The 24,280-nt window shown below is 39.7% G+C and overlaps 1 protein-coding gene across 1 annotated transcript in view; it reads left to right on the top strand.

Annotated features, from left to right (window-relative positions):
* LOC103102022 (mucin-16-like) overlaps window positions 1-24,280 on the top strand; it is a 127,549-nt gene that overhangs the window by 49,174 nt on the left and 54,095 nt on the right. Inside the window, exons 6-15 of the mRNA XM_056820605.1 lie at window positions 1,793-1,906; window positions 8,446-8,573; window positions 8,688-8,734; window positions 10,248-10,420; window positions 11,136-11,168; window positions 15,978-16,649; window positions 19,273-19,400; window positions 19,520-19,587; window positions 20,696-20,865; window positions 21,584-21,622. Of these exons, the coding sequence (XP_056676583.1) occupies window positions 1,793-1,906; window positions 8,446-8,573; window positions 8,688-8,734; window positions 10,248-10,420; window positions 11,136-11,168; window positions 15,978-16,649; window positions 19,273-19,400; window positions 19,520-19,587; window positions 20,696-20,865; window positions 21,584-21,622 (1,572 nt within the window). The remainder of the gene's footprint in view (window positions 1-1,792; window positions 1,907-8,445; window positions 8,574-8,687; window positions 8,735-10,247; window positions 10,421-11,135; window positions 11,169-15,977; window positions 16,650-19,272; window positions 19,401-19,519; window positions 19,588-20,695; window positions 20,866-21,583; window positions 21,623-24,280) is intronic.

The raw sequence follows: 24,280 nt of genomic DNA, 5'->3' as shown, positions 1-24,280 counted from the left end.
GCAGCTATAAATATTTTTGTATATGTCTTTTTCCTTATTATCTCTTTGGGGTACAACCCCAGCAGTGCTATGGCTAGATCAAAGGATAGACAGTCTTTTAGCACCCTTTGGGCATAGTTCCAAATTGCCCTCTGGAATGTTTGGATCAATTCACAACTCCACCAGCAATGCATTAATGTCCCAATTTTGCAACACCCCCTCCTGCATTCATTACTTTCCTTTGCTTAGCCAATCTGCTAGGTGTGAGGTAGAAGGTGGCACGGTAGCTACTTCAAGGATCAATAAAGGAGCTGAAAAAAGCTCATCCATTCCCTTTCCTACAAATCGAGAAGATATTCCAAATGCTTCTGAGGCTATGACTCCCAGAGGAACAAGCCCTTCCTCTCTGTGGCCAACAGTGATCACAGAGACTTCTTTTCATTACTGGATTGGGTTTAGGTCTGGATGCTGTTAACCAGCCTGAGCTGTCTGAAGTACAAAGTCCACTAATCATCACTGAAGTCTCCCAGAAGAGTGATGCAGGATTCCCATTTTCTTCTACTGCAATTGAGGTGACTAGAGCAATGACCATAACAGCTTCCACTCTGAGCTCAGGATTGGGTGAGAGCCAGTCTTCCATAGGCACCATTTCAGGAACAGAGGCCATCAGAGACTCTCCCACCTTGTTCTCTCATTTGGAAGGCACTGGAACACATGCCACTAGTCCTGAGATTCCATTGATCAATGGACAAGCACTGTCCACTCTGCCAACAGAGACATTATTTGAAATGGGCACCAGCTCACTTACTTTTGTTTCCAAAATGACTTCTGAAGTCACTGCTTCAGCAGCAAGGATGAGTCTTCAAGTGTTTGGCAGTCAAAGCATGTCTATCCTGGAGGCGAATGATGCCCTAGCAGTAGGCACTGGCCCTGCTGTGACCTTTCATTCTCCAATGTCAAGGGGCACAGCTTTTAACAGTATGGATGTAGATGTGGAAACTGTGTCAAGATTAGCTCCATGGTCAGTCAGCTCCTCATCACAAGTAGAAGCCAGTTTTCCAAATTTGGTTTCGACCACAGGAGATGGACCCTCCTTGGGAAGAGAACCTCACAATTGCATCCATGAATCTCTGAGCCCAGTGCCAGGCTCCTTTCCTGCTTTAAGACCCCCCATGACCTGGACAAGCACAGCTTCCCTTGACACTGCTACTTCATTGGAGGACCCAGGGCCAACCTGCCTGACTCCAGAGACTGAGAGAAACCCACAGGCAACACCAACTCCAGCTATCACCCTGCCTCCAGCCAGCACACTGGAAGTTTGCACAACTAAATAAACTTCCCAGGGAGGGAATTGGGGTGTGGCTAGGAGGAAATGGGGAGTGTCTGTCCAGGGAGAGTCAGTTTGTGCCTTTCTAAGGAGAAGGGTCTTCCTCCTAGGTCCTTCCTCTTTTTAGCCTTCCAATGGGCCACTGTAGGGACTTTTTCTTGGCTCTATATCTGTTGAATTAGTGTCATCTCTCCAGGCTCCTTTATCTCCCTGCAAGGGCAGATTCACAATCCTTGTGCTAAAGTGGTTCTCCTCTTCTTATTGATGGGTATTCTGATTCCACTCAGTCTAACTTATGTAGGGATTGTCCATCACTGAGTCAGTGCTTTGAAGGGGAAATTTTTTTTTATTCATTCTATGACAGAAAGTCAGAGAAGCCATGTATTTTTGGTCTCAGCAGTTAGTAGCAACAATGTTCTTTCCTTTGGGAGTCCACTAATAAGGATTTGACTGAGCTCTGTGTTCTCCCCTCCTCTCTTCCTGTAGCTGGTGATGCTGTGGTGGGGCCAGTCACACCAGCCCAAGGTCATGGAGCGCCAAGACTCACAGTAGCACTGATAAGGAGTCCCCTGACTCCTGTGTCTACTATTATTCCCACAGGTAAGGTACCTCCTCTCTGTCTCTGTGTTGGAAGTTTACCCTTTTTAGGGCCTTGTTTCCCAGTCTTACAGAGGAAACATGAAATTATTTTAGAGATCAATCCTCAAGAACTCTTCTGAACCTCTGATTCTTTTCTATGTACAGCCTGGAGAAGAGGAGTTTTAGAGGTAGGAGTGAGGTTCCCACTGCTAAGGTCTTTAAATAATAAATCTTAGGCATGAAGTTGGAAAGAACCTTAAGAAGTATCAGGTATTGTGTATAGCCTCTCATTTTACAGATATGGAGACTGAGGCCTAGAGAAGTAAAGTAATTAGCTCAGGGTAATTGGATATGACTGGAAGGGATGCTCAATGGCCATCTAGCTGTACCCATCCTCTTATATAGGGGAAAACTGAGGCCCAGATAGGTTAAGTGGCATGCTCCAGGACACAAAAGTAGAAAGAATCAGAGGTGAGATTTGAATCTAGGATGTCTTCTTCCAGAGTCATTGTTCTTTCCACTCTATTATGTAGTACTTCAAGGTCAAGAAGAGAGTTCAGGCCTAGCACCTCCCACTGAATGGCTAAGGCTCTTTCCACTTCAGGGAAGGTTCCTTCTATGAACTCTCCAAGGGTAGAGAATCTGTTTTTAAATTTTTATATTTATATCCTCAGTATTTAGGACAGGGCTGAAAACACAATAATCACTTAATCAATGGTGATTGATTGATTGCTTTGATCTAATGGGTACATTGGTGAAATCTAGTTTATTAGAAAAAATTGTCTTCAAAACTTATCTCTTAGACCTACCAAGTGTTTTGTTTTCCTATGGAAAAGAGAAGGGGAAGGGATTAAGCATAATGTAGCACCTACTATATGACAGGCATCATGACTAAGCATTTTTTAGAAATATTTCATTTAAATCATATAACAAACCTAAGAGTTTGGTGTTATAGTTAGCCCCATTTTTCAGATGAGGAAAACAGTGGCAAGCAATGACTGACTGATTGACCTTCCCAGGATCATATGGCTAATAAGGTCTTAGATTAGACTTGAACTGGGGTCTTCCTGACTCCAGACTCAGCACTCTCTCCACTTTGTCATTTAGTTACTTCTATGGTCCAAGCCACAGAGGTCCTAGTGTCAATTGACAGGAATGGAGACAGACCCAAAGGCTCTGCTCTAGAGCAATGAACTTTGGGTATGGTGAATGATGCAGATATGGGCAAGTCACTTCTCACATCTCTGTGAGCCTTGACTTCCTCATCTGCAAAAGAGGATAATAGTTGTAGGAACTTCCCTTTCTCATAAGTTTCCATGACCTTCTTCCTTACCTTTGCATAATAATTCACTTGGACCTTTGATGATGAATCACACTTGGGCCCACTCTTTTAGTGCCAAATCCCAGGGATTTACCTCTAAGTCTTATCCTTTCTGAGGCATTGTTTTCCATCCAGGGATGCTTCATGGTCCCTAGATTATGGATTGGTTCCTACACATTAGCTCTGTGATTCCTTTGACATGGTCCTGCTATGCTATGTCCTCTGAGTTTTTCCAAGAACTCCTGTAGCCAGGAGATCCTGGAATTATTCAGTGGTCAGAACTGGAAAACTGGACCTTTCTGATGTCATTGTCTCCACATAGCTCCTGGAAGCCCATCAACTTGGTGGAGGAGGTCAAGTTTGGAGCTGTAGGTGTGGTTAGAGATGAGGATGAGGAGACAAATACCTCTAGATGATCTTATGTGAGGAATGGGGGCAGACCATCAAGCCATTTTCTGGACAAGAAACTTCAAGGAAGGGAAATGTGTCCCATGTACCATAACATCCCATGAGCATCCTTTTATTCATCTGTGACTGCTTTTCCTCTTTGAATTAACTTATTGGTAGTAAGCCAATCTGAACAAGGCGTGTTCAGGTATCTATTTCCAATAGAAAATCACCTATGCTATTAGAGAAGCTGTATGTCATTCAGCATTGCTAAGAAATCAGGTCATGTAGCTTAATAGCCTCTGATTGTTGCTTTTTGTCTTTTAAAACTTTGACTTTAATAAAATACTAATTTAAGTCAAAGATATTATATTTTCCCAATTACATCTAGTAACAATTTTCAATATACAATTTCTGAAATTATAATTTCAAAATTGTCTCTCCCCTTCCCTTCTGTTGTCCTGCCTCTTGGAGGAGATGTAAGTAATTTGAAATAGATTATACATGTATTATCATATAAAACATATGTCTGTATTGTTCATTATACTAAGAGAACATTCATATAAAACCAGAACCGTAAAATAAAACTGTTCATAAACAAATGTGAAAATGAGTATGCTTTGATTTGCAACTGAATCCCATATTGCTTTCTGTAGAGGTGGAAAATAATCCTTATCCAAAGTCCTTCAAACCTGTCCCAGATTGCTGTCTTTCTGAGAGTAGCTTAGTCTTTCACAGTTGATCACCTTAGAATATTTCTGTTACTGTGTACAATATTCTCCTTGTTCTGCTGATTTCACTCTGCATCAGTTCATAAAGATCTTCCATTATTTTTCTGAAATTATGCTATATATCATTTCTTATAGCATAATAATACGCCATTACCACCATATACCCATTTAGCCACTTCACAATTGAAAGATATTTCCTCAATTTCCAATTCTTTACCACCATACAAAGAGCAACTATAAATATCTTTTTTTGTACAAATTTTTTTTTGTACTTTTTATTATCTTGTTTAGATACAGACCCAGTAGTGGTATTATGGGATTAAGGACTATGCACCAATTTTATAGCTCTTAGGGCCTCCTTCCAAATTGCTCTCCAGAATGGTTGACTCACTTCAGAAACCCCAACAACAATGCATTAGTGTCCTAATTTTGCCATATACTCTCCAAAATTTATCACTGTCTTTTAATGTCACCTGGACCAATTTGATAGGTGTGACGTGGTACCTTGGGATTGTTTTAACTTGCATTTCTGAAATCTAAAGTAATTTAGAACATTTTCCCAGATGATTAGTGATCGCTTTGATTTCTACACCTGAAAATTGCTTTTTCACATCCTTTGACCATTTGCCAAATTGGGGAATTACTTGTTTTCTTATAAATTTGAGAAATGAGACCTTTATCACAGAAATGTGTTATAAAAAATTTCCCCCAGTTTGTAGTTCCCCTTTAATCTTGGTTCCATTAGTTTTGTTTGTACAAAAGCTTTTAAAAATTCAATTGAAAATTATTTATTTTATATCCGATTATGCTCTCTGTTTATTGTTTAGTCATAAATTCTACCCTTTTCCTTTGGAGATCTTGAAGGTAAACTATTTGATTTCCCTAATTTAGTTATGGTATCACTCATATCTAAATTATATACCCATTTTGACTATATCTTGATATAGGGTGTGAGATACTAGTCAATACCTAGTTCTTGCCATAAACTTTAATTTTTAAAAAATTATCTTTTTTACTTATAGGTAGAAAAAAATTTCAATTTTCAAATTTATTTTATTTAAACAATGTTTCCCATGTTTAGATATTTCATTTTCTTTCCTCCCCTCTTCCTTCCCCATCCCAGATCCAATAAGCACTTCCACTAGGTTATATAGATGTTATCATTGATAAACACTTCCATATTATTCATTTTTGCAATAGAGTAATAGAATAAAACCCCAAACCACAATCACATATCCATATAAACAAATAATTAGTCATTTGTTTTTCTTCTGTGTTTCTATTGCCACACTTCTTTCTCTTGATGCAGAGGGCATTGGGATTGTCTTGTATTAGCAAAATCCATTACATTGGATTGTTCCATAATGTTTCACTTTCTGTGTATAATGTTCTCTTGGTTCTGCTCATTTCACTCTTCATAAGTTCCTGGAGGTTCTTCCAGTTGATATAGAAATCCTCCAGTTCATCATTCCTTACAGCATAAGTAGTATTCTATCACAATAATATACCACAGTTTGTTCAGCCATTCCCCAATTGAAGGATGACCCCCTACATTTTCCAATTTTTGTCACAAAGAACACAACAATGAATACTTTTGCACAAACATTTTTAATTTTTATCTCTTTAGGGTACCAACCCAGTAGTGGTATTTCTATATCACAGGGTATGCATTTTTTTAAAGCTCTTTGGGCATAGTTTCAAATTACCTTCCAGAATGGTTGGATCAATTCACAACTCCATCAGCAGTGCATTACCATCCCAATTTTGCCACACCCCCTCCAACACTTATTATTTTCCTTTACTGTCATATTGGCCAGCCTGTTCAGTGCAATGTGTTACTTCAGTGTTGTTTTGTGCATTTCTTTAATTGTGAGGGTTTTAGAACACTTTTAATATACTTATTGATAGTTTTGATTTATTTATCTGAAATCTGTCTATTCATATCTCTTGACCATTTGTCAATTGAAGAATGGCTTGACTTTTTGTATAATTGATTTAGCTCCTCATAAATTTTCTAAATCATTTGATTTTTCAATAAGAAGCTTCATGTTTTCCTGTTTCTTTTTTTTTATTCCTTTGATTCTGCTTTATTTTTTCTTGATTTCTCATGAAATCATTCATTTCTAGTTTCTGAATTCTAACTTTATGGCCTGATTTTCCTTCAGCAACTTTTGGGTCTCCTTTTTAAATATTTTCTTGCATTGCTTTCATTTCTCTTTACCACATTTCCTTTGCTTTTTAAAGTTTTTGGGAAGTCTTTTTCGAGCTCTTCCAGAATGTGCTCAATCCATTGTTTTCCTTTGGATGTTAGGTATGTTTGCTTTACTTTCACTGTCCCCTTCTGTGTCTGTACCTTGCTCTTTGTCTCTATAAAAACTCTTTAGAGTTGGGTGCTTTTTTGCTGATTTTCTCATTTTCCCTATCTATAAATAGGCTCTATTTTTTGGGAAGTTGAGGTGCCCTCTTAAACTTCAGTCCTTCCTTCATGATATTCTCAGTTTATTTTCTGGGTTTTGGACAATTTCATTTCTTGGAGGATGGTGTGATAGCTCATGTGCTGAGAGCTCTGAGAGCCCCCTCCACCCTGCTGATCCAATTGACCCTTGAGATGCTGATAGGTTGCCTTAGGCTTAGGTGTAAGCTTTTGCAGTCTGATCAAATTCCAGCCCTAGGTTTAGTCTCAAGTGTTTGGTCTCATTTTGTACTTGATCCAATCAGGCACACCCTTGATTGCCCTGTCATGGAGCATTTCCCTGAGTTTTAGGCAAAAAGATCAGCCACCTCAAAACTGTGAACTATGCCCTAAACTGAAACCTATACTTGTACTCCTGGCTTCATTCTGGGTCAACACAATTTTGAGCCCATTTCAGCCCATATTTCCCTGGGATGAGACTCCAGACTAATTAGGTTTGAAATTTCAAGGGCATGAGTTGGCTAGGACCACTGTTTGCCCCAGGCAGGATATCAGGGTCTGAATGTTCGCTTGATCTTAGGTTCTGAACCTGGGACAGCAGATGTGAGGTGGAGATGTGTAGCTTGCCTCTGAATTGCTCTTCACTCCTTGCTATAATCTTGCCAAATGAGGTATCCTCTCACCCCAGGGTCCCAGATATTCTCTGCCTACCTTTGAGGTTTTGCTTTTCTTGGAAGTTTTTTGGTCCTGTCTCCTTATTGGTTCTTTGGCTCCTGTATTCATTTTGTGGTGATATTTTGATATCAGTTGGAGATGATTCTCATGTTGGATTGGAGCTTCTCTGTTCTACTCTGCTTTATTGGACCCACCTGTATAGAAACAATTTTTGACAATTGTTTTCTGATATTTTAGCATTCAGACTTTCTTTCTCTTTCCTTTTCCCCACCTCCAGGAGGCACTAAATAGTCTCATAGAGGTTCTACAACTGTTTTCATGTAATACGTATTTCCATATTGCTCATGCTATGACAGAAGAAACTTGTCAGATAAAGAATAAAAAACACTTGAAGGAAATGAAGATGGCATTATTTGCTCTGCAACCAGACTCCAGTAATTTCTTTTTTGTTGTGCATAGCATTTTTCATCAAGGGCTCCAAATGCCTTTTAGAAAATGTGGCCCTAGAATGTTTTCTCCAAACTCTTTATTCACAGTTTGGCAGTCCTTGTTTTTTTTTGTTTTCCATTTCAAATGATTAGCTTCTGACTGTATTAGACACTGATCTGGGAAAGAGGATTAGGGTGGGGTACTTAGGTAGCATGGTAGCTAAATAGTTAAGATCAATAAAATGTGGTCCAGCACCAATTTAATCTCAGTAGCTGGGTGGAAGGTGGATGGGAAATGGTGGTGAGTGTGGAAGCTGGTAGATCAGTTAGGTTGTAACAAGAGTCCAAGCAACAGTAGGTATTGGTTGTTGGATTAGAGTGGTAGCCACATAAAGTGGGGAGAAGGGGACAGATGAGAGAGATGATATGAGTATAGAATCACTGAGTCAAGGCAAGCAATTGACAGAGAGGGGTGAGAGAAAGGGAAGAGTCAAGGACAGTAGTTAAAGTTTGGGTCCAGGACATGGACGGGATAGTGGTGTTTACTTTGTTAAGGTGTGTGCCCAGAGATCAGATGTGTGGATTTTTTCATCCTTCCCTTATAGCAAGTGGGAGACCAAGACTGGAAACTTTTACTATGAATTTCACCATAAACAACACTCTGTACACAGAAGATATGGAACAGCCATACTCAGAGAAATTCAGCTCTACAGAGAGAATCCTCCATCACCTAGTGAGTCTCTCCCTCTATCTAGTCAGAGGTTGCCTTTCTCAGCCCTTAGGGATGGGGATCCTGTTCTGTTCTATGCATTTATTTACTCACCCCTTTCCCTCTTCTGTCTTCCAGCTCAGAGGCTTGTTCAAGAACAGTAGCCTGGCTTCTAGCTATACTAGGTGAGTGCTGACCTCACTGAGGTGAGAGCCCCTGGAAAGACTGGACCCCAAAGGTCCAGAGTCCCTGCTTATCTCCACTGGGGCTGGCTTGGTTCTGCCCTTTTTTGCTTCCTCACCTCCTAAGCTGGATTCCCAAGGAATTGATCCATGCATGTTACTACATATCTTGGAAGGGAAGAGGAAAGGAATGAGCATTTACCATGTATCAGGAATTGTGCTAAGCACTTTACAAACATGATCTCATTTGATCCTGACAACCCTGTGGAACAGATCATACCCTTTTATCAACATGCTCATTTGACAGTTGAAGAAAATGAGTCAAACAGAACTTAAGGGGTTGGTCCAGGGTCACAAAGTTGTAAATGTCTAAGACCAGATTTGAACCTGGGTCTTTTTGACTCCAGGCTTGGTGCTCTATCCACTACACTATCAGATCCTTGAGGAGCATTAGATGCCCCTGCTTGACCTTAAGCTGGAGATGATTATTGGAAGAGAACTGAGAGCCCAACAAGGCCAACCCCTCCCCCACTTTCTTTTATAGATGAAAGATACAATAGAGCTGGACAGAAACTCAAGTTCAACTTCTTCATCTTAAGGGAAACAAAACTGAAGGCCCAAAGATATGACAGAAACAAGAATTAAAGCTCTGATTTTAGAAATTCAAATTCATTTCCTCTTCTGGTATTTTTGGTAAACATTCTTATAAAGTGGAGTAAGGTCTTGACTTGGAGTCAGGGGAGTTTGGGTTGAAATCCCACCCTAATAGTAGCTATTAATTCTATTGGGCAGGCCATTTACTTCTCTGAGCTTATTTCCTCATCTATAAAAATAGACACTTTGATTCCTTACTTCATTAGGTGACCGGGTAAGTCCCAAATCAATTAATAAGGCATTCATGCAAGGCATCCCCAAAGTCTTAGTGTGATTTGAAGGTATTAAAGCTTTTGGGAGATCATATAAAATGCTTTAAAGTCTGCAAAGCATGCACATATGATCTCATTTCTTCCTAAATAACCACCCTGTGAGGCAGATTCTAATTTTATCCCTGTTTTAAAGACTAGAGATTAAATATTTGTGGAACCATCACTAATGAATCTAGTGAGATGGATTTAAACACCAACCTCTTGATTCCAAGTCCAACTCTGCCCACTAAACCATACAAGAAGAACCTCAGTATTCCAGATTCCAGCATACCATCTACTGTGCCATTTCCTTTATTATCTTTAAAGTATTATAAAACACTGCCTAATTCTCTCCACTTCCCCAACACCTACTTGGTCTTTTCCCAGACATGAAGAATCTCTTTTCCTCTTACTCTGTTCCAAAACAATGTTGGAACATTACAATACTGACTCTCCCAAGGAAACAGCATTAGTACATAGAACATACAGTTATGGAAAGAAAAGAGTTTACTGGAAGCACTGATAACTCATTCTTGGGGTAACTAACTCGATCTTGTCTAAAAGCATCCTTCCCAGGAGTTTTCAGGCTCCCTATCAATGTCTTCCCCTAGGCCTGTGAAGGATGGGGAAGCCACTGGAGTGGATGTTGTGTGTGCCCATTATAAAGACCCCAGCAGGCCTGTCCTGTACCACGTGAAGGTTTACTTGGAGCTGAGCAACCAGACCTATGGCATCATCAGGCTCGGCCCCTACACCCTGAACAGCGACAGCCTCTTCCTCATTGGTGAGCAGCCTCATTTTAGACATGCATTTCTATTTCCCTGACTCCTTCCCTTCTCAAGAAATGGTCAATTGGCCAAATTTACACTTTCTGTGATGTAGAAATTCACAACCTGGGTTCCAGGGACTCATTTAAACAATTACCTTCTGTCTTGGATTTCATTTTAAAGCAGAAGAGCAGTAAGTGCTAGGCAACTGGGGTTATGTGATTTGCCTAAAGTCACACCACTGGGAAGTATCAAACCAGGTTTGAACCTAAGACCTCTCATCTCCAGTCTTGGCTTTCTATCCATTGCACCTCATCCCTGCCAGTCCATGAAGTTATTTAAAAACAATTAGATAATCTTAATATAGAATGGGTTTCCTTTGTATCATTTTTGTTTTATATATTTGGAATGTGATTCTGAGAAAGGATCCATAGTCTTTGCCAGACTTCCCAAGGAGTATGTGACACAAAATAGGGTAAAGACCATCACCCCTCTACAGAGCCAATTTGATTTCTGTAGTTTCTACTCTTCCTGTCAGTTTTAATGACTTGAAATGTAGGATAAGACTAAACTAAAATAGAGAGACCATGAAGTGAGACCTGGTGCTGAGTCTAGGCACCGTCTACTCCTAGTGATGCTCCAGTGCTCCCCCAAACTCCTCATCAATTGCTTCTCCTATTTCTTTCTCTGTCTCTGTCTGTCTGTCTGTCTGTCTGTCTCTTTTCTCCACAGGTTATAATGATAAACATTCTGGGACCATAAGCAGTAAGTATTCATTTTTTTATTTCTCCCTAAATAGAAGGAAAACAATCACCCATTTCACCTTGGACTTTGGGAAGGAGGGAAAAAGCACAAGGGAATGAAATTAGTCAGGGAAGAAACTTTCTCTCTTCCTTCTATATTCATGGCTCAGGACTGAGTACAAAATTCAGGCTAACAAGCAAAAGAGATTTATTTCTACAGTACCTCAGAGAACCTAGCAGTTTTCCCTACCCTTCAATTTCCTTCATGATGGATGACTTTAATTCATGATGATTTTATTCTCAGTTACTTCAGTAACCACATTTTCTCCAATCACCTCTCTTGTTCCATCATCATTCTCCAAACCAACAGTAGGAACCATCTGGGTCTCTACTTCTATTCCTCAAATATTTCATTTCCATTAGATAAGAGCACTGGATAGGTAGAGAGAGGAAAGGGAGGGGTAGTAGTCTACTGACTGGCAGAGCAGGAAGGCCAGGCAGGCTGCTGCTGAGAGTGAATTCTTGGGCTAGAGTATCTAAAAACCACCTCTGGGTATTCCCTTTTCCACCATTGCATGGGGTAATTGCTTTTTCTTGCATATTTCTACAAAACCAGAATACAGATACATCATCCTCCTTGTTTTCCCTAAATTTGACATTCTATCTTCTAAGTTGGTGTCTTTGCATGGCATTTCCAAAATTCCTGAAAAACATTCCCACTTCCCCTCCTCCTCTGCCTTGTAGAATCCTCAGCTTCCTTCAAGACCCAGTTCATGTGGCAACTCTTACAGTGAGCTTTCCCTGGTCCTTCTTAGATGTTAGAATAACCATGTATATATTTTTCCTCTTAGGTGCTCTGTCTTCTCATAGAATGTAAGATCCTTGAGGGCAAGACCTCATTTTCATTTCTTTTATTTTTTTTGTATGTTGAGGGCCCAGTACACTGTCTAGCACAGAACCAAAAGCTACTAAATATTTGTCAATTGAAATTAGAATTTTTCAAGTTCTTCAAAGTCTGTCAGAAGGACTGTATCCCATGTTAGCCCAGCCTGGACAAATGGCAGATTTAATAATTACCTTAGTGTTCATTTGCTGTTTCTTGATTATAAGTGTCCTGGAAACTCAAGCGTACATTCCCAGTCATGACTCCTGTACCCCAAATGTTCTGTTGGGAGACCCATGAAATTAGCAGATTGATCCAGGGCTGCTCTTGAAGTACCCAGTTATGATTCCAAAGATTAATGTGAGATTTGAAATGGTTGAGGTCTTAAACTATAGTGATTAAAATAGTGGAAGATATAAATTGTGATAGATATAAGAGAGGGTGAGTAAATTTGACCACAGAAATATGTTTCACTACAGTGTCTTGGGTTTAAAACCAAATATAAGGTGGTCGCCACGGAAATATTCCCAATTATTCAAATACCCAAGTCAATTGGGTTTTATAGAGATTTTAATTAACAATAGAATGAGTAATCAAAGAAAGAGAGAGAGAGAGTAAGAAAGGAATAAGTATGAAGAGCCTCAAGCCAATATGGCCTAGACCTGAGTCTTAAAAGAGAAATGAGTCAGTTTTTTATAACTCACCATAAGATCTGTCTAAGTAAGGAATTCTAATGACACCAGGCCAGTGTCCTTCCTCAAAGAGTCTTCCAGCCAGAGATTGTTTCAAAGGGCCTCTCCCAAGAGCCTCCAGAGCTCCTACCGCAGAGGGACAGAGCCCCTCAGAGGAGCTCCTCAAGGAGCTCTCCTTCAGAATGAGAGTCAGAAATTGAGGTCCTCAGAATGAGTCTTCTCAAAATGAGCTCCCTCAGAATCAGATCCAGCTCTTCTCTGAGCTCTTATTTTTACGGGCAAAATCTCCTATGCCACCTCCCCTAAGTCCTTACATCTACCAATCACTGTAGATGTTTCTAAAGGACCGCCCATTTTGAATTCACAGCTGAGTAGTTTTAATCTCTTTAGTAAGTCAGGAAAAAAATGCTGCTGTGTCGACAAATTTCATTAGAAAAAACCTCTGAATAAGTTATCACCCTTTTAGGTTTAAGTAGTTTACAAGTTGCCCCACCTTTATAGGTACTTAGTATCCCACTGTATCAATTCTAAAACAGTCATGACTCAAAGAACTTCCTGTCCCTTCCATAAGCATGGATCAAAGTAGTTTTCATTGTTCTCAAGGAGCTCTCTGTCCTAAAGCAGTCCTAAGTAGGGTGGAGTAGGGATATTCCCAAAGCAAGGAGCCCTCACATTCAAGTAGAATTCTCACTATCTGCTAGGGAATTTTTTAAAGTAGAAGATTCCCCAATGGGGGAAACCCCTAACATTCATAAGTCTGAGAAATTTTGAGGTTCACATTAAATGATAACCAACAACATAACACACAGAAGGCAGTTTTATTAACCAAACTGCAGCTTGGGGCTCAACACTAAAAATGGCTGGCCCCGAGTCTGGGACTTGCAGGCTTATTATACACTTTTGTGGTAGAGAGAGTGCAGAGGAATTCCTGGGCTAGGGGGAGTGAACAGGAACTCCTGGGGCTGGGGTCCTTATCAGTTCCTAGCACATTCCAGGGTATAGTCACTGGTTCTTCAGTAACTTGACTACAGGGGCTCTAGGGGGTCAGGGAAGGGGAATACAGGTTTTGGTGACTTGCCTGAAGGGAGTCTAGGGGCCAGGGTGTCAGGGAAGGGCATAGGAGCTGGTTCTTCACTCTGACCTTGGTTTCATCAATCAAAAAATAAATCAACAAACATTAATTAAGTACCTACTATATGCCAGACATGGTGTGAACTGTGTCTTGCAAGCATTTCTGGAATTATTTCTAACATTAATGGTGGTAATAGATGTCCTTATTTTACCCCTAATTTCATTGGACAGACCTTTAAAGTTTCTCCTCTCTCTCTATATTGTTGGTTCTTGGTCTTAGCTAAATACTCTTTACCATATCAAGGAAACATCTATTCCTCCTTAGGATATTATATGTTTGTTAAATATATGCCATTTTCTGTGAAAGTGTTTAGTGCATATATTGTTATAAGATTTTTATTTTTGTTGTTAATCTGTGGTATTATTTTTATAGTTTTATAGTTTTCTTGAACCAACCTCCCATTCCTAGACTTAATATATTCCAGTATCAGTGGAAACTCTTTTTTTAAATTTTTTATTTTTTTAAAACCCTCACCTTCTGCCTTGGAGTCAATACTGTGTTGACTCCAAGGCAGAAGAGTGGTAAGGGCTAGGCAATGGGGGTCAAGTGACTTGCCTAGGGTCACACAGCTGGGAAGTGTCTGAGGCCAGATTTGAATGTAGGACCTCCTATCTCTAGGTCTGACTCTGAATTCACTGAGCCACCCAGCTGCCCCCTGGAAACTCTTTGAAACATTTGAATGTATGTTGTTTTCTTTTGGTAATGTTTCACTCAATACTGTTGCATTTGTATTCATTAGGGATAGGGTAGTCTTAAATTTTCTTTTCATTCCTTTGTCTTTCCCTGGTGTAGGTATGAAGACTATGTAATAGCAATAATTTTAATAGGATTACTTATTTTTGATATTGCTCATGTAATATTGGCATTGTTTTTTCTTTGAGTATCTGATAGAATTTGCATTTAAATTAATCTCTGGAATCAATTCCAAATTGTTGAGAAAACAGCAAGAATGACTTCACAGAGGAGATGGCATTAAAACAGAGATTTTAAAAAATGGGTTGAACATAATCATTTCATAGTGGAGGGTGGAAATGAGTCATTCCATGAATAGAAAATAGTGTGAGCAAAGACACAGAGACAAGAAAAATCTGGATAGTTATGAAGTGTGAATAGGAATCCAGTTATCAGAAAGTATATGGAAGAGAGTTATATGAGATAAGGTAGATTAGATTCAGACTTTCTGAAGTTTAGCACAATGTCTTAATTAATGTGTATTGAACTAAATTGAAATACATTGGGCCTTGAATGCTAAATCCAGTTTCTTTGTATTCCTTTTGCATACAATATGCATTAAACTTCATTGAGCCTTCAAAGAATTAGGGTTTTGAAGGATTCTTTTCTCCCCCATGAAAATTTAACAACTTTATAACTGTTTAAACCCTTCCACTTTCCTGTTGCTTGAGAAAAGGGAGGGGGGAAAAGGAATATGTTGGTGATTAAATAGGGAATAAGTAGGTAGAACTTAGAATTTCTCATAATTGGAGTACTCTTGGGGGCAGCTGGGTGGCTCAGAGAGTCAGGCCTAGAGAAGGGAGGTACTAGTTTCCAATCTGGCCTCAGTCACTTCCCAGCTGTGTGACCCTGGGCAAGTCACTTAACCCCCATTGCCTAGCCCTTACCACTCTTCTGCTTTGGAGGCAATAAGCAGTATTGACTCCTAGATGGAATGTAAGGGTTTAAAAAACTAATAGTTGGAGTACTCTTGAAGAAGAATATACAAATATGGAGGAAGGAGCTGGAGGAGCAGACCTCACATGAAAGTCATTCTTATATGAATGGACAAAGGACAGTTAAATACATAGTCACATATATAACTTCTTTTGCTCCTCCTGCACAGAATTTTGCACTTGCATTCAACACAGCAGGGAAATGGGGGGAGATAGACAAAAGAGATGGAGAGACTTCAAAATGATAGAAGGGAGGGTCTAGTTGGGGAGGAAAGTCACAAGCAAAATAAGACTTCTTCCTTAGAAGGATATATCAATTAAGAGTAAATTGGACTGATTCCGCCCTCATTCCTGAAGTACAGAAGGCAAGGATGAAACCTTTCATTGCGAGGCTAATGGAAAATGGGCCATAGTCCAAAACATGCTGTAACTCACTTATCCACCCTTCTGATCACAGGGCCCAGTAGAGCAAGCGAGGGCAGAATGATGACCACAGCTGGAGAATCACAGACCATAATCATTACAATTTCCAGCCCTGCAGTAAGAACACACTCTGTTCTGGCAACAACAGCAGCCCCGACCACTGCCTGTGCTATTGACTTGGAAAAAATCACTGTGCCTGCTTCCTCTGCCTTGCCAGAGCTCATGGTAGCACCATTTGCCTGGTCTGGAGTGGCGACCAGCCCATCTGAAACTACGCTCATTGCCGAAATCTGTACCCCACTTGGGGCTGGGACAGGAGGAGGGAGCCCCATAGGTGTCCCTTCACACCTCACTAGTCTTGACACGACAACATCAACCACAGTCTTTCCCTGCCCCAATGTGCCCCCAGCACAGTCTACAATGTGCTCTACAATCAGCCTACAATCAGCCACAATTCTTTGCCGTGTCAGTAGAGAAGAACGAAAGCCAAAGACCTCTCTGGACACATCTGCTTCAGAGACCACAGCCATGGCTACTGCAAGGGTATGGCTGGCCCTGACCAAGACTCCAACCACAATGGACATCAGCAGAGGAGCTGAGGCTGTGGTTCTGTCCACAAGTGATTTGCCCACCAGCTCAGCTGTCCCACTCATTCCCACAGATAAAGTATCCACCAGGACCACCATGACCACTATTGCACACACTGGTAAGAATAGTTCCTTCATTATCTTCCCTGCTGGAACATGGGGTTATATTTTAGTGAAAAATAGAGAGTAAAACAGTCACCACAGTTATGGTTTCTGAGTCTGACATGTCCAAGGAGGAGGTCAACCTTGTCCTTTTTCCCTTAATGACTCATGAAGGGTGTGTGATGCAGTAGTAAGAGCAGGCATTCATGTCAGAGGACCTGGGTTCAAATCTTAGATCTGATATTTTCTACCCATATGGGGAAGATTGATCAGGAAAGACAGATAATAAGGATGGAGCTTTTGCAGGATGGAGAAGATAAGCCTTTGTTTGGAATTGTGACTACACACCCATTTGGCAGTTGTGGACAAAACACCTCCTGGTACTTTGTAGATAGGATTGAGAACATGCCCAGGGCTAGAGTTATCAACTCATTCATACCTGCCCTGGGCAGATGAATAATAGCTAACATTTAGCATGCCTAGTATAGCTGACACATATAAGTCCTACAAGATTAGTAGGGTAGTACTAAGAGAGACCCATTTGGAGGTCCTACCAAAAAGACTCAGAAGGTGTTCAAGCCAGGATTCAAGTTGTAGGTCTTCTGACTTTTGTCTAAAATTCTTTCTACTGGACTACAGTGAATACTCTTTAAGCAGACATGGTGTGGGAAGAGGAAGTTCTATGCCAGTGGAATGGTGGACTCAATAATGGGCCCAGAGTTGCAAAGTAGTAGATGGCTAGACGACCCAAGCTTTCATGATAAGTCTGCCTAGTGCAAGACTGAGGGGCTGATGATGCAAAAATGAACAGCTCCCCCCAGAGGTCAGGATGGATTTCCCTCCCCCTCTGACCAGATGATTCAGTGGCTGATCTGAAGAGATCATGTGACAACCACATCACCTCTATATCCCATAGACTGTACCCTTCCCTGTAGTATTCCTGTATGCATGTGGTCAAGAGTTTTCATTCATAGTTTGCTGTGGTTTTTCTGTCTGTTCCCCCATTTTTTTAGCACCATCTCTGACTCCATCACCTTCCTCTAGCACTACAGGTAGGAACTCCTCTGTGCCTCTGATGCCTTTCTATGCCCAGCCTTGAGAATAGGAATTGCAGAATGTGGAGTGAGTTTCCCAATGCTATGACCTTTCATATAATTAGTTGGAAGGAACCTTAGAAGTGTCTGGGATTACGTATAGCCTCTTGTTTTACAGAGGTGGGAACTGAGGCCCAGAAAACTTAAAATGTTTGTGTCAGCATGATTGGATAGGACTGGAAGGGGCCCTAAAAGGCCACTTAGCTGAACCCCTTCATTTTGCATTTGGGAAAACTGAGGCCCAGAGAAGTTATATAAGATGTCCCAGGCCACAAATGTAGAAAGCATCAGAAGTGATATTTGAACCCAGGACCTCTGATTCCAGAGTCATTGTCTTTTCTAATCTGTTATGCTGTACTTCAGGGGCTAAAAGAGAGTTCAGCCCTAGTGCTTCACATTAAATGGCTAAGGCTCTTTCCACTTCAGAGGGTGCCTTCTGTGACCTCTCCAAGGGCAGCAAATGTTTTTTAAAACTTTTATCCGTATCCTCAGTATTTAGGACTACACTGGGCACATAATGAACACTTAATGATGGAGAAGGCTGCTAGCTTAATGGGACATGCCCTGGTGCATTGTTGTCTACTTCCACCTCGACCCCTGTACACATCATCTGTCCTGCTGATCTTCAAAGTGGGTTTCTGCTAGAAAATGACTTTTGTCTTTTCTCTGTGTTATACTTCTCCAGAATTCATTTTGAAGGCATTATGTTGGGTTTTGGAGGGGAATTTGGTAGAGATTAGATGAGGAATCTCTATCTTCTCCACCAACTTTGGCTATGTCCTTTACTGTTACTCTCATAAATCTGATTCATTGGATATTGGAAATGAGTCTCTCATCAAAAGAATTTGAAGCAAAGATTTTTCCCTCCAATTACCTGAATCCCTTCTCATTTTGCCTACATTGGTTTTGTTTTTGGGGAAAAACTATTTTGTCATAAGTTAACAACAGTGTCCATTTTTATCTTGCTCTCCTATCTTTCCCTCATGTGATCATAAACTGTCCCCTTGTCCATTACCATGAAAGATACAATTTTCCTCATCACTCTCATTTGTTTTATATCACCTTTTGTATCTAACTCATGTACCCATTTGGAGTTTACTTTGTCATGTCATACAAGACATTGGGCCATCCCTAATTTCTGCCAGACTAATTTGCATTATTCCCAGCAATTTTTGTCAAGTAATCAGTTCTTAACTTTGAAACTGGATTCAACCTCCTAATTTTACTTGTGAGAAAACTAAGGCAAAAACATAGGACATGGCAGGGCCATGATTTCAACCCAGGTATTCTGACTACAAAGGCACAATTTTAATACTTCCAGAAATGGTGTGTATGGCTAGAGATGTGTTCAGGTTTTCATTAGTGGGTTCATTCTGCTGAGTTTCCAACTGAGGAAGGACTAGAAGAGTGCCCCCTGGAGTCATGATGATGATAATGGTCATCATAACTGACATTTAGATAGAACTTGAAGGTTTACAAAGCATTTCCTCTCATTTGAATAACATTTGTAAGGCTCAGACAATGTGATATCTTTCCTTCTGTACAGCAGCAGGGAGCTCCTACTCCAAGACATTCACCCTCAACTTTACCATCACCAACATGTTTTATACACCAGACATGGGTGAAAGGGGCTCCAACACATTTAAGGCTGCTGAGAATGTCCTGCAAGTTCTGGTGAGACTCCATTCCCCTTCCCCTACCTTCTCTCCCCCATGCTGCCTTCCTTAGCCCTGATTATCCAGGCTTGGTCTAGTCAGGTTCTCAGAAGTTCCTTTCTCCCCTTTTGTTTTCAGCTGAAGTTCTTATTTGGAATGAGCAACCTTGGCTCTCACTATTCTGCATGCAGTGTGAACTTGCTGAGGTGAGAATCCTGCAAGATGTCCACTCAAATAGCAAAGACCACACTTTCCCATTTGACTTAGATTTTGTCCAGGCTGCTGCTGCTTCTTCTTCCCAATAGCAATTCCTTCTTTCCCACGATGTAATGGATAAAATTCCCCAACCAGCAAGCCATTAGAAACATTCCAGGCATCCTCCTATCCTTTATGTGGTGAAGAAAAACTTCTTTCCACATAAGTCTTCCAAATTTAAAACTCCATGTGAGAAGGAATAACATGGCAGGCACCAAGTGAGTGGGTAGAAATTGATTGATTCAAACACATATCAGCATTGATTTTCTCTAGAATCGGAGGATTATATTTTAAAAGTTGGAAGGGGCAGTAGAGGTCATCTAGACCATTCCCTTCATTTACAGATGAAAAATGAAGAACCAAGGATAGTTCAATAACTTTTATAATGTCAAAGATAATTGTCCAATTCCAAATTTGAACACAGGCCCTTTGACTTTAAGTCCAAGTTCTTTCTACTACTCTAAGGAAACTACTGAAGATAATCAGACCCCATACATACTTGTAAACATAAAAATAAGTAAATAGACAGAGCACTGCCAACTCCAGTTTGGTGAATAAAGTGCTAAGAATGGATTCAGGAAGAACACAGTTCAAATTCTCTCTTAGACACATACCACTTTGTGACCTTGTGCAAATCACATAACCTGCCTTAGCCTCAATGCATTCCTCTATAAAAGGAAGGGGCTGAATTTTATGGCTTCTAATGTCCTTTTCAACTCTAAAATTACAATCCTCTTTAAACATTTGTTCAAAGTTGTTGACTTCTCTCTAGAGTGTCCTCTGAATAACTAAATTTCAGAAACGAAACCAATGGTGTCAACCTCAAAAGGAGGCCATTAAATTATACATCAGGGTCCCTAAGGCCTGCATTTTGACTCTGAAAACCATACATATTTATATATTACCTTTTAAATTAGTAAACTAACACATTAAAATCAGATTGGAATTACACTTTAATCAGGACTGACACTTTAATCTGGTTCCTATGACCCTCAGGAAGGGCTATGTTTGACACCTCTTGTATGTTTGACACCTCTTGTCTGAAACATCAATTTCCAGGTCTCTGAAGAATGGGACAGCAACAGGAGTGGATGTCCTGTGTACTTTTCAGGAAGATTCCTCCAACCCTGTCCTGAACAAAGAGAAGGTTTACTGGGAGCTAACTGAACAGATTCAAAGAAGAAGGCTAAAACATGTGCTTATAGAGAGGGACAGCCTCTTTGTGGATGGTAAATATCTTGATTTGGGAAATGTACTTCTCTTTCTCTGGGTGGTGCCTGTTCCAGAAAACAAGCTAATCTGCCCCAAATTCTCTCCTTTTGAGCCTCCTTTGTTTACATGGTTTCACTATGTCACTCCTGGGCACTGGCCCACAAAGTGGTGCCAAACTAGGAAGACATAGGGAGCTCACTTCTAAAGATCAGAAGAGGCTGGTTTGTTCTTATGCTCCTTCAACCAAGAAGTATGCCATAAATCCCTTCTTCTTGAAAGTTGAAGCACCATTTCCCCATCCCTATGGTCCCCCAAACATCTCCTCTCCATTCCATCATTAACCTTTTTCCCACAGAGAGATACCGTACTCAAAGATTTATGTGTTCTCTCTCTGTCTCTGTCTCTCTGTCTCTGTCTCTCTTTCTCTCTGTGTCTATCTTTTTCTCTCTCTCCCCGTCCTACACTGTTTCTCTCCTCACCTATCACTTTCTATATTTCTTCTTTGTTCTCTCCCTCTATTTTCTCTTTCTTTTTTTGTTTTCTCTATTCTCTATTTTTCCCAAACTCTTATCTTTATAACTTTTCTGACCTATTCTCTTTTTTTCTAACTTCTTCTCCTTTCCTCTTCCCTCCTTTCACCTACTTTTCCTTGTCTTTTTCTTCCCTACCCTTACCTTCTCTCCAACTCTTGTTCCCTCTGAATTTCTTTGTTCTTTTTTCCCCTTGCCGCAACAGGGTATCATCATAAGCAACCAGGCATCATATCCACAAAGAGTGAGTTTTCAATTTCTTTATTTTCTGTTTTTTTGGGGACAATATCAGGAAAGATATTTTTCACCCTTTTCGATGGGAGCAGTGTAGGGCACAGGAATAAAAAAATAGTTTTAGGATTTCCGAATTTGATATCTTATTAAATATGGCCGATGTTGAGACATTATTTCCTCATTGGCCTATGTATTTAATTGCAATTAAAACATATCTAAATTCTTCAGTGGAAAAAAAATCAGCCCATGGAATTTAGAAATCAGGCTGTCTATCTCCTTCTTGTCTTTGTAGCCTGGTATATAGAAGGTATCTCCCAGCATTCCAGTGTCTTGGGCTTCTCACCCATATCCTTCATTCATGAATGTTGGCCACTGGTTTTCATTAATAATGTTTTTATTCTCTGCTCCTTCAATAACTACACTCTTTCCAATCATGTCTCTTACTCAGTCATCATTTACCTCTGGCAGTACAGTTAGGAAATGCCTAATGCCTAACTTCTCTTCTGTTTTTTCACCTAATTTCTCATCCAAGGACATGAAGTAGGAAATGGAGAGGGCAGGAGAGACCCAGTCCCAGGTGTCATATATGACAAAGAATGAAATGATTTCTCCTCACAATGTCCTGGTATTTTATCAATGGTGTCAATAACTACAGAGATGAATATATGTTGAATAAAAACTAAGAAGAAATTAGAATTAACAAGGTAGTTAGGGAGGAAGAGTATAGGGAATCATGAAAGGAGGTGCTAGTGCTGAATGTTGACAAAAGAGGGGGTTGGGGGTGGGGGTTAGGTCCTCTGAGTTGGAGGTGAGGAAGGATGGCATTTCTGGTTGAGAAGACAGCTAGTGCAAAGACATAGCTATGGGAGAGGAAGTTTCCCATACCAGGGAAAGGGAGAGGGCCATATTAGCAGAATTATATACTGTAGGAGGAAGAATAACATCCAATGACCCTGGAGAAGGGGTTTGAGACTGCAGTGTTAAATGTAAATGCTTTACATTAATAAGATAGAGAAAAGGCACATCTAAATTTATGCATTGAACTAAAAAAACTAGAAAAAGAACTAATCAGAAATCTCTAACTAAAGTCAAAATAGGAAATCCTAACTAAAAGTCAAAAGAGATAAAATTGAAAGTGAGATTGCTGCTAAACTAATGAACAAAAAGTTGGTTTCATGAAAAAAAAATCCACCTGTTCCATATAGCATAGAGCCTTGATTAATTTGATTGAAAAAGTAAGAAGAAAATCAGATTACCAGTATCAAAAGTATAAAGGATGACTTCTATCCTCAATGAAGATGAAATTAAAGCATCTTTAGCAGATCATTTATCCAATTATATAAGAATAAAAGTAATAATCTAGTGGAAATGGCTAAATATTTACAAAAATATAATTTCCCCAGATTAACAAAGGAGGAAATAGTATATTTATGTGATCCCATTTCAGAAAAAATAAATTGACCATGTTGTCAAAGAATTCCCCAAGAGAACCATTCAAGGTCATATGGGTTCACAAGGGAATTCTTTCAGATCTTTGAAGGGCAATTAGTCCCAATGGTATATAAAGTTTTTGGCAAAATTGTCCAAGAAGGAGTGTTACCAAATGCTTCTTATGACACAAATTTAGTGCCTGATACCTAATCCAGGAAGAGTAAATCAAAGAAAATTATAGATCCATTTCCTTAATGAATATTGATATAAAAATCTTAAATAAAATACTAACAAAGAGACTCCAGTAACATATCACTAAGATCATTCACCATGACCAGGTGGGATTAATACTAGGAATGCAAGCCTGGTTTAATATAAGGAAAACCATCAGCATAATTGACTAGATCAATAATGAAATCAATACAAAATATATGATTATCTCATTAGATGATGAAAAAGAAACCTTGAAAAGATTCAACACATATTCTTGTTAAATAAAAAAGAGAAACAATAGGAATGAATGATAATTCCTTTAAATGCCAAGTAGTATCTTAAAACATTAGCCAAGTGTCAACTGCAATGGGGATAACTTAGAAGCCTTTCCAATAAAATTCGGGGTGAAGCAAGGACTCCCTTTATCACTATTTTTAAATATTATATTAGAAATTACAGCTTTAAAAATAAAGGTAAGAAAAATAAATTGAAGGAATTAACCTAGGCAAACATTAAAAAAAAAAAAACCTTTACCTCCCTCCCCCATTGAGAAGTCAAAAGATATAATAGCCATTATCCATATGAAGTCATGCAAAACATTTCAACATTAACCATGTTGTGGGGAGAAAAAACAACCAAAATAAAGAAAATTAAAATATCTGCTTTAGTCTGTACTCAGAATTCATCAGTTCTCTGTCTCGAGGGAGATAGCATTAGTGGAGAGCTCAAAAGCTAAAGAGACTGGGGCAGCTGGCTGGTTCAGTGGAAGAGATCCAGACCTGGAGAATCGATGATCTTAGAGTGAAATCTGAGCTCAGACATTTGCAAGCTGTGTGACACTGGGAAAATCATTTAATCCCAATTGCCTAGCACTTTCCAGTCTTCTGCTTAAGAACTAATATTTAGTATCCATATTTAGGCTGAAGGTAAGGGATTTGACGTAAAAAATCTATAGAGAGGATTTTATAATGTAAACAGGTGAAGTCTGTGTTCTTTTCCTTTCCTAGGACAAATTTCTTTTTTT

This window comes from Monodelphis domestica, chromosome 3, assembly GCF_027887165.1.
Source record: "Monodelphis domestica isolate mMonDom1 chromosome 3, mMonDom1.pri, whole genome shotgun sequence".
In the NCBI taxonomy this organism is placed as follows: domain Eukaryota; kingdom Metazoa; phylum Chordata; class Mammalia; order Didelphimorphia; family Didelphidae; genus Monodelphis; species Monodelphis domestica.
The sequence above is the reverse complement of the archived record's forward strand: the minus strand, read 5'-3'. Positions and strand labels throughout refer to the sequence as shown.